Here is an 18,262-nt window from a genome sequence, read left to right on the forward strand (position 1 = left end):
ACTAGTTTAATGAATTTAAAATTGTTATTTTTCCCTAAATTGCTATAGAAGTCTCCACTAGACCTACATCCAGTGATGAGGAAGACAGCACATCAGAGGAACAAAGACCTGGAAATACAAGCCCAGGAACCTCAGGTATTTCTAAACATGGACCTGAGTATCTGAAATGTGCACAAACTAGGACAACCAGAAGATGCGAATGATGGCAGCAGTGACATGGCCTTGTATTTAGGAAAAAGCAGGGAATGTGTGAAATGCCCCTGTCCATAAATGCTTGCACAGACTGTTTCTTGCTTCATCTCAGCCAGTCTGCTGCACACATTAAAGATTCAGCTGAAAGAACTTAGTGTCAAAAAACCCTTATAATCTATGAAAATTCCAGAAAATCAAAGTTGTGGCACACAGCTTTAATCCCAGCACAGAAGATATAAACACAGGAAGCATTGTGGCAGCTGTGTCAATTGTATTATAGGAACAAGGATAAACATGGTCACTCAATATTTAATGTTGATAAATCAAAATGATTGCTATTTCTTAAAGGAACAACATCAATAGAATAAATTCATGATAAGAATAGTATATTTTACTGAGATTTGGAGTCGCACACTCCAGTTGTGTATGTGTGTGGACATATCATTTTTAAGGAAAAAAAGAACAGGATTACTAGATTTTTCAGCATAATTATTACTCTAAAGAATTTTGCTCTAACATATTTCCCCTGATGAACACAAGGCTCATCTGGGGCATCATCTGGATCGAGTCCTGGTACAGCAGGTGTCAGCACTCCTGGAGAAGCACACACTGGAACCACAGCTTCAGGTGGGACACAGTAGCCCAGGGTGATGGTTCAGCAGCTCCTGCCTGTGTCCTGAAGAAGCAGGAGCTCCCTCATCCTCCTGGGTTTTAACTCAATGATCCTGCTGTGCCAAGAAGTGATGGGGGAATCCTAATTTCCCATTTTCATTTCCTGACCTTTATAAAATATTCACAGAAAAAAAGGAACAGAACCAGGTCCTCAACTTCTAATTTGTTCTTCATCCTAGTGTCCATGGAAACTTCTGGAAGCTCCACCACTGTGAGTCCTGAGGCAACAACGAGACCAGTCACCACCTCTGCCAAGAGCAGTGCAGGTAAAAAGAGAAAGTGAGGTGTCTGAATTGTGTGTGGATGGAGCCTATTTTGTGTATGTGGTGGGTTATTCATTCACAGTAGAAAGGAGTGCTAGGAAATTGATGATATTTGGATTACTACATGAAAAGCTGTAATAACAATGGTTGGATATGTATATTGCTGTTGTTAGCCTGAGTGTGCACATGGCCACAGTGTTTTGAGAAATCATTACACTTGTAAGGCTTTGGCTTATTGAATTGGGAATATGATTTCTAATGGGGCTTAGAAAGGAGAATCTCTAGTGATAATAGTCTTTTAATGTAAATGTTGGTACTTTCAGACTCTTTGATTTTCTATGTGTGTTAGAAAGATTTAAAAAGGGAAGGGGTCAGTTGACTCCATTGTGCAAACTCACTTCAGAGGTACAGAGCTTAGTGATGGGATATTAAATACATCATAGTTAGCAAGCTAAAATTCATCCATTTTATAATGGCACACACATTTATTCTAAAAACTGTGTGATTAATTTATTTTGGAAATGCTACATTGGAAATGAAGAAGTATAAATGAATAAGTGGAAGAGATGTGAAATCAGAGTGTAGCATGACATGATGTGCTTTAGCAGAGGTCCTAATATTCATTTCCTGTTCAAAATGAAAGGGACCACTGTACCATCATCTGGTGAAACAAGTAGAGCCACTAGCAGTCAATCAACCAAGCCAGGAGAAAACTCAGGTGAGCTTGTGGCATTCAGAACTGTGGAGTCTTCACCATGTTCCTCCCTTAAAGCATAGTAGCTGCATAAATATATGGACATCTGGTTGACCCATCCCAGATCCTTTACTGTGTCTGTGCAATAACAGTGCCAGAAGTAAAAAGTAACATATTTGAAACTATCACAGAAGAATACTAGTTTAGGAATCTCCAGAATGACATTTACTGCATTCATCTACTCTACTTTCTTAGGAAAAATAAAATGAAAAGTGGGACCCCATCCCTGGTTACCAGGTTATTCCCAAATTTTAATGAGAATTTCCTTTGGTGTTTTCTCACGCTCTGCAGAAAGGTCAACTACTCTCACCTCCTCAGTGGGAGTTGCAGGCACCACATCAACCCTGCACTCCAGCCTCCCTAGTTCTGGAACCACGGAAGGTAAAATAATTGTGAATGAGAATCCTGACCTAAGCCTGTTATACCTCAATGCTAAACAGAAATATTTTTTTCTGATATACAACAGCAGGCTCTGTTATTCCTCATATTAATTGAATTATAGCATCATGATTCTTCCACAGATACATTAATGTGTCATGTGATCAATTTTTTTCAACCTTCTTTGAGTGTTGAAAATACTATTGTAGATAGTGTAGGTGCTTACATTGTCTCCACCTTGTTAGAGACACAAGTCTAGAATTTTCAAATGTAGTGAAAGCAACAACCAATAGAAAAGAGAATACCAATGACACAACATTTATAGCAAGTATACAAACCATGTAAAGAGGAATGCGATAAAAATATGTTAGTGAAATGATGACATGTCTACATGACATTTCACAGGACCCCTATTAACTTTACACTAGGACCTTATAGGTTAGTGAACATTAATAGATAGGCAATGTCTTTTATGTGATTATGAAAGATTTGTACACATAAAAATGCAATTTTAGATACAGATGTCATATTCTGAATCCTCCTCTATTCTGTGATCTGAGGGTAAAAGCTTAAGCCCAGAATGGAGGATGAGCTCATTCTCAAGAATCTGGATCCTCCAGAGTCTTGACTTGAAATATGTGACTGAGATACCTTGCAGGTTAATATAAATTAATTTAATAATTTTTGAAAACTAGAAAGTACACAGAAGGTCTTAGGCTTGCTATAAGGCAACTTATAAAGTGAACATTTAATTTGGAGCCTGCCTACAGCTTTAGATGTTTAGTCTATAATCATCATAGCACAAAACTTGGTTACAGAGATGTAGTCATCGTGCTGGAACAGTGGCTGAAGGCTTACCTCCTCTTCTATGGGCAGATTGTAGGGGAAAAAAAATAAATTCTGCCACGTAAGGGTTTTAAATACCTCAGAGCTCAATCCCTATCACACATCTCCTTCACAGATCATAGTTCTCCAAACAAGGAAACATCCTCCAACAAAGACATACATGTTAATATTCCAAAACAGTTCAGTAAACAGTGTGAAAAACATTCCAATACATGTGCATTTGAGAACCATTCTCCTTCAAAACGTCACACAAATAGTTCAAGAGAATTAATAATCTGTCATCCTCAAAAAATTGTAATTTTAATGTGATAGCTGTGAAGCTGCATTTTCTTTAATCTGAATCAGAGATATTGGAGCATCTAGAAGAAATCAGTCCATGATGCCCTTGGATCATCAGGCATTAACAGTGGAGATAAGAGATGCAGAGTTAGGTCCTCAACTGATAGGGATCCCACATGGCTTCTTACAGGAGTAATGTGCTAAGGTGCAAAACAGAGCAACAACTCCAGGAAAAGATCAGATGACACAGTGGAGTATGGTTGTTCTGCTGAAGAAGACTTTCTTTGGACTTGAGCCTTCCTTAAAGCTTTTCCATGTCTCTTTACCTTGACTAATATCGCAAAGCATAAATATGTAACAGCTTGAGAATGGTGTTTTAGTATTGGTCCATGTGTTTAAGAAGACAAGATGGAGGTATTGCTTATGTTTGACATATGAATGTGTTCTTAACCAGTTCAGTGACCTGATATATGTTCCTTAATCACATCCAATCAACAGGAAAAAGAAGGCCAGATAGACATTATCTAAACAATATGAATTATTTTATTTGTGTTTAGGGCATTTTCAATTGCAATTATCTCATTATTAGGCACAGGAAGTCCCACTGTGGCAGTGTCTACTCAAGGAGAAGGCAGTACACCCAGGGAACAAGGCACTGCGGCTGCAAGTCCAGGAACCTCAGGTAATTGCACACATTCACCTCAATGCCTTCTGTGTGTCCAACCAGGAAAACATGACATCTGTGGTTCACATAGTAGAAAGCCAAGGAATTGAATGTTTGATTGCATTCCCCAGAATCCCTTTCAAAGCAGCAACACATTAGAATCACTGCTCTCGTGTTTGCCAGGTTCAACAGGAGCATCTGTAGGAACCAGCTCAGGAGCTGGCAAGGGAAGCTCCGCTGGAACACCACCAGGCACTGGATTCACCGGCTCTGTCACACCATCAGGTCAGACAGGGCATCTTCAGGATCTAAGAGTGGATCAGTACATGGTTTTACAAAGATTGCCAGAAACACTATAGATAGGAATGGCATTTGTAATATGATTAAATATATTCAAGGACTTCATTCTTGATGTATGTCACTATTAAGCCCCATTCTTCTCACCAAAGGAACAAGGGGAAGAGCAGAAAAAGACAGCAGTAGATCTGAGGAAAGCACATCTGGGGAAAGCACATCTGGGGAAAGCACACTGGGGAAAGAGGTACTGAGGGTGTTCAGCTGAGGGATATCAAGCAGGAGATTTTGGACAGGATGTTCAAAACTAATCCAGTCTTCCTTTTTGGAGGATTTTTCAGTTTTCCATTTGTTCCCCTGTGGCCCTAGCGATATGACAGAAACCATATGTTTGGTATATTCTTAATACTTTGTGTGATGTAGTATGGGATGTTGAGAATAGAAGGAGGGGGTTAATTACCTCAAATACACCCCTAGTAATGGTCTGCAATTATATTGACATTTTAAAAACCAAAGAAGCAAACGAACAGGAACAGGGAGGAATGGTGTGAAATGTGTTATGGAAATGAGGAAGGGCTCTTTTAGTTAAGTCAGTGTTTAATACTGAGAGATCTACCCAGATGTTAGAGGAGGAAGAATATCTTAATGGACAGAATATAGCCTCTTAGCTGTGTGTAATTATCATCAAGGAACTCATACCAACAGGGATGTTTGTAGGTAGATTAATCTGTTTTGTTTGTTTCTTTGTTTTGTTTTTAATGAAGAAGCAAGAATAATTATTACCACCTTCAGAAAGTACCAATTTCGCATTATTTGGTGCTGACTTTTACCCTACTAGTCAGTGTCAGGCTCAACCAGGGCACCTTTTGAGTCAACTGATGAAGCAGCGGGTGTCAACATTTCTGGGGAAGAAGACCCTGGAGCTACTGGTTCTTGTGTGATTTGATTGGCTACATTGGTGAAAGAGCAGCTCCACTCCATCCTTTCCAGACACTATGCTCATTTTACAACCTGGCTCAATCTGGATTAGAGTGCACAGCTTCAAGAGAGCTTTGAGGACAATGACTATTCGTTGTCCAGTGAGCCCAGAAGTTTGGGATTCTCCTGTAACTAGAGTTAGTAATGATAGTGAACCATCTTACAGGGGTTCTGAGCACAAAATAAGTCTTTTAAAAGAGTAGAATGTGCCCTAAGATACCTTCACATCGCTCAGTCCCAATAAGGGTTTTAATTTATATTTTTAAAATGTTTATCAAACTTTGAGAATTTCTTACAACACATTTGAACATGCATGTGCCCTTCTGTCGACTCCTTCCATTTCTGCCACTGTCCCTTTTGCAGTCGTTAGGTTTTAAAACCAAAGATTCCTGCATGTGCATTTTCTGGTTTCTGGTGTGCTGAAATACGAAATAGAGTATATGCTCTTGGAAAGAAACATGTTTATCAAGGGGCTCATCTCTCTGTTGTCCATGGATTTGTACTGTGTTCCCTTCTTTCATCTTACTCAAGGCATTTTATAGCATCAGTCTATGACAACATGGGAATGTAGATTTGTCTCTGGCACATAAGTTTGTGATTAGCTAGAAGAGGATGCTTGAGTTTGGCTCTTGGATGTGTTGTATATTAGTAAAAGTGACCTGCATTAGGTCACTGAATTATATGTAATCAACACAAATAACTTGACTGATATATGAAATTTAGGCCAATATGAGTAAGATTATTTGTTTAATGCATTTATAATTGTTATTTCTCCCTCAATTGATATATAAGTCCCCACTAGACCTGGAATTACAAGCCCAGGAACCCCAGCTAATTTCAAACATGGACTTGAGTATCGGAAATGCTCACAAACTAGGAAAACCAGAAGATACCAATGATGAGAGCAGTGACAGCCTTGTGTTTAGGAAAGAGCAGGGAATGTGTGAAATGCCCCTTTGCAAATTTGCTTCCACAGACTATTTCCTCCTTCATCTCAGCAAGTCTACTGCACACAGTAAAGAGTCAGCTCAACAGGGCCAAGTCTCAAACAATAAAATAATCTAGGAAAATTCTAGAAGAACCACAAGGACCATGTCAACAGCTATTAAGGATATGGTCATTTTGGATCATGTCATTCCATAATTGTGCTTAGACATGTACTGTGACATTTTTAAATATATTCATTATTTAATCTTAATTTTTAATTCATGTTATAAATGCTGCATTCAAAGCTTCAGTTCCCTATGACTGGAATGTTTATAAAACTAATTTTTCTGCACAGAGCTTGAGAACTAGAGGTTTGGGTAGAAATTCAAGGCCTAGACCGCTTGAGTTTGATTCTTAGGCTTACAATAAATCAATATGGCCCAGGAATTTCACCAAGGATGGTAAAATGGGATATTCTGCTGTGGATATTGATGAGAATGTTCAATGTGTTGATGACATCTGGGGTAATTTTAAATGCCAATTTCTTCTAACAGCAGGCACTACCACAACCACACCAAGTGGTAAAGAAGGCAGCACACCTGGAGATAATAGCTCTAGAGTTACCAGTGCAGAAGTGCCAGGTAGGCCAGGGGTTGCACATCTACACCTATAATGGGGAAAGTGTCACAGTGGGATATAGAAGATATGGTGAATGTGCACAGATGCAATTGTGTCACATTTCCTAATCTCCAACTCTGGAACAAGAATATGTTGAAACTCCACTACCCAGTTAGTCAGTCAGGGCCTAAGATAGGATAGGTCATGCATGTGATCACAGCAGAACTATGAGTGTGAGCAGAGCAGAACCAGGAGTATGAGCACAGCAGGGCCATGAGTGTGAGCACAGCAAGACCGTGAGTGTGAGCACAACAGGACCATGACTGTGAGTGAGCATAGCAAGACCATGAGTGTGACCGCACAGCAAGACCATGAGTGTGAGCACAACAGGACCATGAGTGTGAGTGACACAGCAGGACCATGAGTATGAGTATGCAAGACCATGACTTTCAGCCTAGCAGGATTTGACTGTGAATACAGCAGGTCCATGTTATATGAGTACAGTAGGACCAGGAGTATGAAAATGGCAGAGGCATTAGCCTCTGCTGCCCATGTAAGCACAACATAGTGTCCCCCCACATGGATCCAGGTCATCTGTCTCCAGGATTTAGAGTGGGATAATGAGGGTGAGGAAAGGAGATTAGGGACAACTTTGAAGGAACTAGGGCTATGAAGGAGTGATAGAAGACCCTGGAGATGATTTTCTTTACTGTTCAATTCAGAAAGCTCCTTTTACCCCTCAGCCACAGGTGGAATAACAAGTGCACCAGCTTCTGGAGCCACTGCAGAAAGCACATCTGGAAGAACAGGTAATGAGAGGCAGGGGCAGGTGATGAGCAAGCAGGAGGCCTGAAAGCTCAGTGTCCTGATTCCATTGATAAAAGATTTCCTGGACATCTGTCACATTGTTTCCATTGTGAGGCCAAGTACTCCATAGGCTAGAAAGATAATAAAGTTATTTGTTGCATTCTGAGTAATCTAGGGAATCTGTGAAGCATGATAGGTTGATGCCAATTGCCTCAGAGATGAGAAATCGTTTAAATCTACAGATTGTATTCCTACTACTCTATATGGTGCTATGTGAAATACAGAAAAATATGAAGTAGGTATTTATCTCCCCACTCTGCTATTTTATTCTCATAATTAGTTACCTCCCCATTTGTCATTCAAGAGCCTTCATCTGGTAATTGATGAAAACAATTGCATAAAACCACTGTCATGCATTTGGGCTGAGCTCAGGGAGTCATGCTGAAGAGAGGGAGTGAGGATTGGAGAAGCCAGTAGTGGGGTGTTGAGGACATCACAAAGGAACTCACACAAACAACTAACATGGCTCATAAGAGCTCACATATTCTGAACCAACAATCAGGGAACCTCCATGGGACCAACCTAGGCTCTCTCCATATATGTGACAGTTGTGTAACTTGGTCTACTTGTGGGACTCCTAATAGTGGGAACAGGGATTGTTCCTAATGCTTTTATTGGCTTTTGGTAACTTATTCCTCATACTGGGATGCCTTGCCCACCCTTAATGGGAGGGGAGGTGCTTAGTACTACTGCAACTTGATAAGCCAAGGTTGGTTGATACCCATGGGAGGCCTGACCTTTCTGAACAGAAACAAAGACAAAGTGGATTGGGGAGTGAAGGGGAAGTAAGAACAGGGACTTGAAAGAGAAGAGGAAGGGAAAACTGAACAGAATGTATAATTTAAAAAAAAAATAGTATGATCATAAAATAACTATCCAGACAGAAATAATTGTGGGAGCTGTGTCAATGGTATTATAAGCAAGAGGAAAAATGAGATCACTCAATGGTGAATATTGAGAAACTGACATGATTCTTGTTTCATAAAGTATGAAAACATTAGTAAAAATGGTATGATTAGCTAGGATCTGGAGTCTCACTCCACAGTTATGAATTTTTGTAGATAAGTGATTTTTCAGGGAAAAGCAGACAGGCTTGGTAGTCCTTTTATGAAAGTTGAATTCACAGAAACTCAGTGTAACATTTGTTCCCTTGATCAACAAGGATCACCCGAGGCATCATCTGGATCCAGCCCTGGTACAGCAGGTGTCAGCACTCCTGGAGAAGCAAGCACTGGAGCCACAGCTTCAGGTGGGAGACAGCAGGTTGGGGTAATGATCCAGTAGCCCCTGCCTGTGCTCTGATGAAGGGGGAGCTCCCTTGTCCTCCTGGGGTTTAACTGAATGATACTGTGGTGCTGAGAAGAGCAGGGGGCTCAAAATTTTCCATTTCCATTCCCTGGACTCCTAAAATATTCAAAGGAAAACAATCAGGTCCTCAACTTCTAATTTGTTCTTGATTCTAGGAACCATAAACACTTCTGGAGTCTCCACCACCATGAGACCTGAAACATCGACTAGGTTACTCACAGCCTCTGCTAGTGGCCGTACAGGTAAAGCAGAGAGACCTGTCTGACTTGGGTGTAATGTGTGGAGCCCATTATCTGGACATAGTTATTGGTACACGATAAAAATGAGTAGTAGGAAACTTATACTGTAGGGACTACTGCATGAAAAGCTATAATAACAGATGTGGAATAGATAATATTTCTCTAGTTAGCCTGAGTGTTAACATAGCCAGTGTTTTGAGAATCCCTTACATCTTGGGAGGCTTTGGCTATTGGAATGGGAATGTGACTTTTAATGGGGCTTAGATAGGAGAATCACTAGTGATATTTTTGTAATACAAATAGAGGGACTTTCAGACTCATTGACATTGAAACTGTTTGGGAAACAATTTTAAAAGCATTAATATATTACACTGTGCAGCCTCATTTCAGAAGCACTGAGTTCAGCTTAGGGACATCAAACAAACAAACAAACAAATAAATGGCAAGCTAAAATGCATCTAGTAAAAATTGGATCATATTCAATTATTATAAAAACTGTACATATTTTATGATTGAATGTTGTGAATGCTGAGTTAGAAAGGAAGAAGTGAAAAGACATATATGGAAGAGATGTGGTATCAGAGATCAGTGTTTCCATGATGTGTTTTGCCAGAGGTCCTAATATCCATTTCCTGTTTACTCTGAAAGGAACCACTACACCATCACCTGGTGAAACAACTAGAGCATCTAGCAATCAATCAACTCAGCCTGGAGAACAATCAGGTGAGAAGGTGGTGTTGACAATTGTGGAGTCATCACCCTGTTTCTCACTTAAAGCACAGAAACTGCATCAAATATATGGCCATATGGTTGACCCAATCCCAGATCCTTAATGTGTCTGTGTAAAAATAGTGCCAGAAGAGAACACTAACATATTTGAGCCTATCATAATAGAATTATAGTTTAGGAAACCCCAGAATGACATTTACTGTATACACCTGTTATATTTTCTTGAGGACAAAGAATATGAAAGTTTATTCCTCTGCTGGTAAATGCATCTATCTAAACTTTAATTGAGTATTCCCTTTGATATTTTTGGGGCTCTATTGAAACCACAGCTCCAATTAACTCCTCAGTTGAAAGTGCAGGAACAAAAGCAAACCTACAACCAAAATTCACAGAAGGCAAACTCAGTTGTGATTGAGAATCCTGGCCCAGACTGTTATACATGAATGTTTAACAGATATTTCTTTTTCTAAAATACAATGCCATACATAGTTATTCCTTGTATTTAACTGAGTCATAATATCTTTAATCTTTCATAATTGCTTTAGCTGATCACGTTACAATTTTATGTTCCTCCTTTCTTGAGTAGACACTTAAGCTGCTATTTTTTCTGTATCAGCAACAACTCTAGAGTCTTTGAGAGTAACCACAACAACAGGCAAAGGGGAAGGAAATGGTAATGACACAGAATTCAGAGGAGGTAAGACTATATAATCAGTCAATAGAAAAATTGTAAAAATATGTTAATAAAATTATCATATCATTATTTCACACTTCAGAGTTTCCCTACTAGCCACACATGTACCTTGTAAGGTAGTAAACTTTAATGGCTAGGTGATAACATTTCTGTGATTTGAGATATTATTAAATGTACAAGATACAAAAGCAACATTAGATCTACCTCATCATCTGTCATTTGTTGGTCAAAGCTGAAACCAACAAAAGATGAAGAAAATGTGCTTGTCCTTGTGAATCTAGGATATTGACAATCATGTATCAAAACATATGACATAGAGATATTGTAGGACAGTATTCATTAATAAGATAATTTGTTGACAAATAGAATTTACAGAGTGCCTTAATTAGGATTACTATTGCTATCTATCATGAAATCCCATGGCTAAGGCAACTTATAAAATGAAACTTTAGCTGGGGCCTTGCTTACAGTTTCAGAGTGTTAGTCTCTGACCATCATGACAGGGAACATGGAGGCAGGCATACAGTCATAATGCTGGAAAAATAGTTGAGACCGTATATGCTACTCTTTAGGAAAAAGGTAGGAAAAGATCTAGATTGGTCCTGATTTGGGTTTTTGAGACCAGAAAACGCAACACCAGAGGTACACCTCCTCTCAGAAAGGCACATTTCCTTCAACAAAGCCATATTTCCAATCAAGGCTACATATACTCCAACAAGGCCAAATCTTCTAATTTTTTTCAAAAAAGTTCTACTAACTGGAGAACTATCATTCAAATATATGAGCATCTGGGGACCACTCTTATTCAAACTATCACACATAAGGAACATAGTTCAAATGACTAAGTAATCCGGCTCCTTTAAGGATTTTATTTCTTTTCTTTCTTTTTTTTTTTTTTTGAGGGGGGGTGTTCAAGATAGGCTTTCTCTATGTAGCTCTGGCTGTCCTGGAACTCACTCTATAGACCAGATTGGCCTCAAACTCACAGAGATCCGCCTGTCTCTGGGTCCTGAATGCTGTGATTAAAGGCATGTGCCACCATGCTGGGCAACTGATTGTGATTTTAAAATGATATCCATGAACCCACATTTCCACAAGGTCTGAATCAGTTTGCTGGGACCTTAAGAAAAACTCAATCACTGTGCCCTTTGATTATCAGGCTCTGTCAGTGGTAATGAGGGGAGATGTGAAATTGGGTTCTAGGCTGAGAGCCATTACAAGGTACTTCTTACAGGAGTAAGTACTAAGGCCTGAAACTGAGCCCATTCTCTTGGGAAACATCCAACTGACACAGTGGGGTAGTGTTTGCATTTTTATTAATTTTCTTTATTTTTTTCTTTTCTATTTAGTTTGACAACAACTTCAAAGAATAAATCTGTCATAGCTTCAATTGTTATTTATATTGGTCATTGGCTCATATGTTTAAGGAGTCCAGCTGGATCTAGATGCCTGAGTTTGATTTGTGAACTTTTTAGGGCTTGTGTCCCTGAATCACATCCAAACATATCCAAGGAACAATAAGTGCAGTTATATCAGATCTAAATAGTATAAATATTTTATTTGTGTCTAGGGTTCAATTGCTATTTTCTCATTAGTAGGTACAAATGGTCCCACTAGGCCAATGCCTACTCAAGGAAAAGCCAGCACACCGAGGGTACAAGGCTCTGAAGCTACCACTCTAGGAACCTCAGGTAATTCCAGACATGCCCTGGGGTGTCATGAATATGTTCAATCAGGAAAACATGAAGGCTGTTGTAGATGTGGAAATGGAGAACATTGAAGTTTGACTGCATTTCCGAGAATCCTCTCAAAGCAGCAGCAGGCATATGAAAATCCATTGCTGTTGTTTGCCAGGTTCGACAGGAGGATCTGTGGGAACCAGCTCAGGAGCAGGCCAGGGAAGCTCACCTGGAACAGCAGGCACAGAGACCTCCATCTCTATTACACCACCAGGTCAGGCAAGGGGTCGGTGCTCTCCCTGCTCTGCTACCCTTTCATATCTCCACCTCTTTTCTCCACATACCCCTTTCCTACTTTATTCCATTTTCTTCCCCTTTCTTAAGACCACTTTTTCCTAGCCTCATGGACCATTTTCTTGTTCTTGGCCTTTACTCACATTTCCTCCCATCTAGATATATTTATTTCACAGCTGGAGGCTGGGATCCACACATGAGAGTGTTGTGTTTGTCTTTCTGAGTCTAGGTTACTTCAAGTTTGTCCTTTCCTTCCATCCATGTTCTGGCATACTTCATAATCCTTTGTACCATATTTTTATTACCAGCTTCTCTGTCAACAGATATCTAGACTGATTCTAGTTCCTTACTATTGTAAAAATAGCAACATTAAATGGATATAGAGTTGCCACTGTAGTAGGTTATACAGTCCTTTGGGTATCTATCCAGAGCTTACTTTTCGATAAGGGGTGTTGTTAGCAGAAGTTAAAAAGTAATAGATTTATCCTATTTTTAGAAGACCATATTACCAGTGTATGATGAGGCTGGGAAACACCTTAAGTAATGTCTCAGCACAAAGGAAAGTGCCACATAGTTTTAGGGCTATGTCCAATTTCGGAGACCTCAAGGACATATATATTTTAGGTGTCAGGAAGGCAGAAGTGAAAATAGTCTCTAAGCTTAGACTATGTTTCTGCAAAGTGGAAAACAATAAAAATGAACCTGTTGGATAAATATTAAAGCAGTGTGAGATGCACAGCAATCTACTAAAGGATACAACCTATTGCATGCATATTCCCAGTATAATCACTAAAATCCCTCAAGTGGGAGGTCTTAATAGAATCATTTATTTAAAAATGGGACATACTAAATTCCCTCTGGAAAGAATGTGGGTGCACTGTTTATGAATGTGTCTGGGGAGGACTTTTCTTATCCTATCTTTTAAATGTCATGTCTCTCTCTGTTTCAATGTCTAACCACTTGCCTAAATATTTCCATTTACTGGAAATACTTCTACAAAAAGCACTAAAGAGTTTAGTGACAAGATCTGTTTGATCCTGAATGTGTACCTGTGCTCACAGAACAGCAGCACACAGGTTCAAGGCACCAATGGGGTTTTGTCTCATGAAAGGTGGGACATTGATAGATATATACAATAGAATACACAGGTATTTCTATCAGTCACAAAGAGGGACACAAAGTCTATATCTGGAGGACTTTAGACAGGACAGAAAATATCCCAGAGACTGGGAAGGACCCCCCCACCCCTTAGGAAACAACACTGAGATTACTCACAATAGGGGTGAGATGCCATCAAAGGCATCAATAGAGGGACAGATGGGGAGATCCCATCAGTGGCAGAGCATCAAATAGAGTTCCAAGTCAGAAGAAATCAGTCCCTTCTTGGAAGAAAAGTACTAGGAGAATATCAGAGATTATCAAGGGAGATCATTCATGGAGTTGGAAGAATGAAAGTTGGAGAGTGCATAGAAAAATAACTGAGCACCTATTGGTAATACTGACCTTACCTAGAGCAGAGGGAGGCATTTTGGAATGTGGATGAATCCCTGTGTGGTCTGGGTATCAAAGGAAATAATGATGCATGGGAAGACAAAGTTGTATGATACCTGTTAACAGAAGTCAGATGAAGGAAAAGACACACTTACATATTTTTTAAAACTTCCTTTTCTATAAGATATAGAAGGGAGCCCTTGGCCTGAGAAACATGGGTCATACAGGAAGCTTATCTTTCGCTACATAGATCTCCTGCTACTATGCCACCACAGAAACCAAATCCACAACAAGGGGAAAGAGAACTCCAATGTCTGCACATAATCTTTGTGCAGTTTTTCCTTTGTGTGAATTAAAAATTTTGGCAATAACAAGGAAGTTCTAAAAAAAAACAGCAGTAAGTTTACATAAAAACATAAGGATATAAAGAGATGTAAAATAAGAATTTGGAAACTTGCAGTAAAATATATGAAGAGTGTAATATCAAAGAGCAATCAATGAAAAATAAGGAGGAATATTAGAGAGAAATAAAGATTCTGCAAACATGAAGGATAAATACCAAGTTGCCCAACAAAAAATAAAAAAGACTAGTAATATAGGAAATGGATTTGGGGGAGGGGATAGAACTAAATGAGAAGAGGCCTGTCACTCAAATATTGCAGATACTGTTACTTTAATATTTTCAGACAAAGTCTAATCATGTAATAATAATTAATGAAAAAGTCATGAATTTGATTGAAAGAGCAGGGAGGGTTATGTGGGAACATTTGAAGGAAGAAAAAAGAAGAGAGAAATGATATAATTATGTTGTCAAAAATAAAAGAAAAATATGTTGTTATATGCCAAATTTAAAAAAAAAAGATGAAAATTAGGCAGGAAGTGGCCAAATGAGTCATTAGGAGTTCATGAATGACATAAAAGAAAGGCAATATTGCTGAGGGTGCAAAATGAGTCATTAGGAAGAAGACACTTGATGATTTCTATTAATTAATTGAAGGCATTCTCAAGATTAGGAAACACAGTGATAAAATTCACAACAGAAGTTGGTCTGAGAGAAATAGAGACAACAGTTTTCCCCAGAGAGGCCAAAAGGGCATTGTATTATGATTGTCTCACAAAGAGAGAATGCCAATGATAGGCAGATTGAATGAGTTTTTCCTTATAATTATGTAGATTCCTCAGCCATCAACTCAATATCTTAGTACAGAATCACCAGGTGCATTTTCTGAATGCAGGCAGGGAGATGACAATGACAGGCATTGGCACACAACCATTTTACAGTTAATATTAAAGTAGAATATGCAAACATTGGAAGCAGGTGGGGAGTGTTGAAACAGAGGATCAAATTCATGTACCCCCCAAATGCAAATTCAAACCATACTGAAATGTCACTTCTCAATTTTTTGGATTGGAAGAAATCCAAATGTTTGACAACATCGCTGTTGACAGGTTGGGGAAAAAAACAGGTGCTGCTTCTTGCTTGGCAGGTGGGTGCTCACCATGACATACCCCATGGAGGCTGGCCAGACAAAGGGAACAGAACTCTAGTCATTTACCCTATGGCCCAGAAGCCCTGCACTAGTGCTCTGTGGTATGGTACAAGATGACATACACTGCTCATGTTGGTGCTGCTTGTTTTGTTTTGTTTTATTTGTTGTTGTTGTTGTTTTTAAACAGAAGCAGATCATAAACAAAGTGTGTCTTCAGAAAAAGACTGGAGGGAGTTAAATCTGCTGCAAAATTGCACCATGCCACCATGGCAAAGCAAGCAGGAGGCACTAATGTAAAGATGTGTTTCCAAACCTGATCAGGAAAAAACAGAAGCAGAGCCTATATATAATCTACAGCCTTATTTAAAAAAAAAGGGTGTATGTGCACATGTTGTTCAGGGGGTTGGTATTATAGCTTCATGTGTGCAAATATGCTTATAGAATCTAGAAAATTGGGGAAAGAGAATAGGAGGCTCTGAACTCTCTTAGTGCTCCATTCAGATTTTTTTCCCTTCCTTAGTTGTCCCACAAATTGAGTTTGTACATGTGCCTTTTTGCAGCACAAACCCTAGCCTTTCAGTGTTTCAAATAGCCTTAGCGTTTCTACTAAGAATTTGCATTTTAGTAGGCTTAGCTAGAAACTCTTACACACATTAATAATTACGGCTGATTGTTGATGATTAGGATTTATTACCATACACCATTCTGGATTTGTATGAAGAATACTGACCTCGTGGTTAGGTGAAGAAGGACTGCAATACTTCAGTTAAAATAAAAGGAAATGTGGCTTAGGTGGCAAAACTGGTCACAGGAATGTCCTGAGTCCACAGCTTATTTTAGTTGAGCATGATTATACTGCTTTAATCTTCTCTCATTTTAGCAAGGACAACCAGAGTCTCATACAAATCAAGTGTAGCAATAGAAAGAACGACTAGCCTGCCAGGCAGTGAGTACTTTGCCTTGTGATTCAGGAAAGAATCAAATAATCACAGCATTCTATCCATTCTGATCAATTGTGTTGATTACAAGCAAAGCATTGAAGTGTTTGGAAAGGGTTGACCAGCACATAATGGGAACAGAAAAGAGTATATAGTAATTGCCTTCATTTCCAAGAAACTCTAGAAGTTGATTTAATCCCACCTGTTTTGAATGTTGTTCAGGTGGGACTGAATAGTCAGTGTAAGAGCTACCAAAGGACAAGATAGCACAGGTAGAGCTTTTGTCTCTGAGGCCATTAGGTCAGGACATCCAACAAGTAGGCACAACATATCAAGCTGACCCAGCAATAGCCAACCAAAAGAAAGACCTCAGCTATTTACAAGTCTGGGAGTATTTTTCAAAGACCCAATTAAAAGATAAGGAGTAAAACTCTTAAAATTACTAATTTAATTTCACTATGAATTTTTTGCTTACATAGCATTTGTAAAAGAGCAAAGGTCTATAGATTGAAAGTTGTTATTTTCAATTTGGATGTAACTGGAACATCAGATCTGGCAAGTACTCCAGCTTTGGATGGGGCAGCAATTGAAGCATTTTTTTTTTCTATATTTAAAATCATTCCTACCTGTTGAAAATCGGAGAACTTAGAACAAAATTTGATATAGCAAGGACTTTGCAAATAAATTAATTATAAACTACCAAAACAACCCACTCAATTTTGGAAACAATGCATTTACTGAGAAAATGTTATTATAGTAATTATTGGAGAAATATGGAAGAATAAAGAAGGATTATTGTTAGCTCTTACTAAGCAATACTTACATGATATAACATTTTGTTTCTGAGATGAAGAAGTAGTTTAAAAATAAATGAATTGATTGGTTAATTGTTTTGAGAGATAAGAAAAAACTTTCTAAGAAATGTAACTGATAGAGTAGTTTCCACCTATATTTTTTTTTACTGGATATATTGAATAGACTTAATTGACAGAATAAAAACATAAAACAATTAGCTTTTGGACGAAGCAAGAGTGAATAATCTAAATCCAATCATGAAAAATGATAATTATAATGTGTATACAAAGTATAAAATGAACAAATATTCACAACATATTAACTTCTTGAATCTTCTATCCTGTGACATTTTAGCTATATTGCTAGCTATTATATTTAATGTGTATAAAATGAGAATACTTACTCCCAAAACAGAATAATTGTGGTAGGGGTCAAGAAGGGATAAGGCTTGGCTCCTTGCCAACAGGAAACTAATATTGTAGATATCTGTAAAACTATAGAAAGATAATTTATCCTCTACCTACCTTTCTTCCCTCCTTCCTAACTTTCTCTCCCTCCTTCTCTCATACATGGTGTGACTTACTCCATCCCTCTCTCTCTCTCTCTTTTTTATTTATTATATACTTTATATAACCAAGTCCATTTAAATGAAAACAAATATTTATAGACAATATTTGGGAATTTTGGGAATTAGTGCCCCTGCTGTTAAGGGGCACTATCATGTGGGATTCTAAGAAGATGCAGAAATCCTGGCTGTAGTCTGTAAGGCTGCTTTGTCCAGGTGTTTTGATTGTAGGATCACCTGGTATTCTTTCAGGCAATCTGGCTTGATCAAACCACATTAGTCTGGAAGGAATCCACATCTTTTCATTT

The 18,262-nt window shown here is 38.6% G+C and overlaps 1 protein-coding gene across 1 annotated transcript in view; it reads left to right on the forward strand.

Moving 5' to 3' along the window:
- Positions 1-18,262, forward strand: part of Muc19 (mucin 19, oligomeric) — a 206,712-nt gene that overhangs the window by 162,006 nt on the left and 26,444 nt on the right. The window contains exons 126-134 of the mRNA XM_051189114.1: positions 49-135; positions 1,044-1,130; positions 2,173-2,262; positions 3,974-4,066; positions 4,232-4,333; positions 6,802-6,888; positions 7,609-7,674; positions 9,196-9,282; positions 10,625-10,705. Of these exons, the coding sequence (XP_051045071.1) occupies positions 49-135; positions 1,044-1,130; positions 2,173-2,262; positions 3,974-4,066; positions 4,232-4,333; positions 6,802-6,888; positions 7,609-7,674; positions 9,196-9,282; positions 10,625-10,705 (780 nt within the window). The remainder of the gene's footprint in view (positions 1-48; positions 136-1,043; positions 1,131-2,172; positions 2,263-3,973; positions 4,067-4,231; positions 4,334-6,801; positions 6,889-7,608; positions 7,675-9,195; positions 9,283-10,624; positions 10,706-18,262) is intronic.

This window comes from Phodopus roborovskii, unplaced genomic scaffold (assembly GCF_943737965.1).
Source record: "Phodopus roborovskii unplaced genomic scaffold, PHOROB, whole genome shotgun sequence".
Classification (NCBI taxonomy): Eukaryota; Metazoa; Chordata; class Mammalia; order Rodentia; family Cricetidae; genus Phodopus; species Phodopus roborovskii.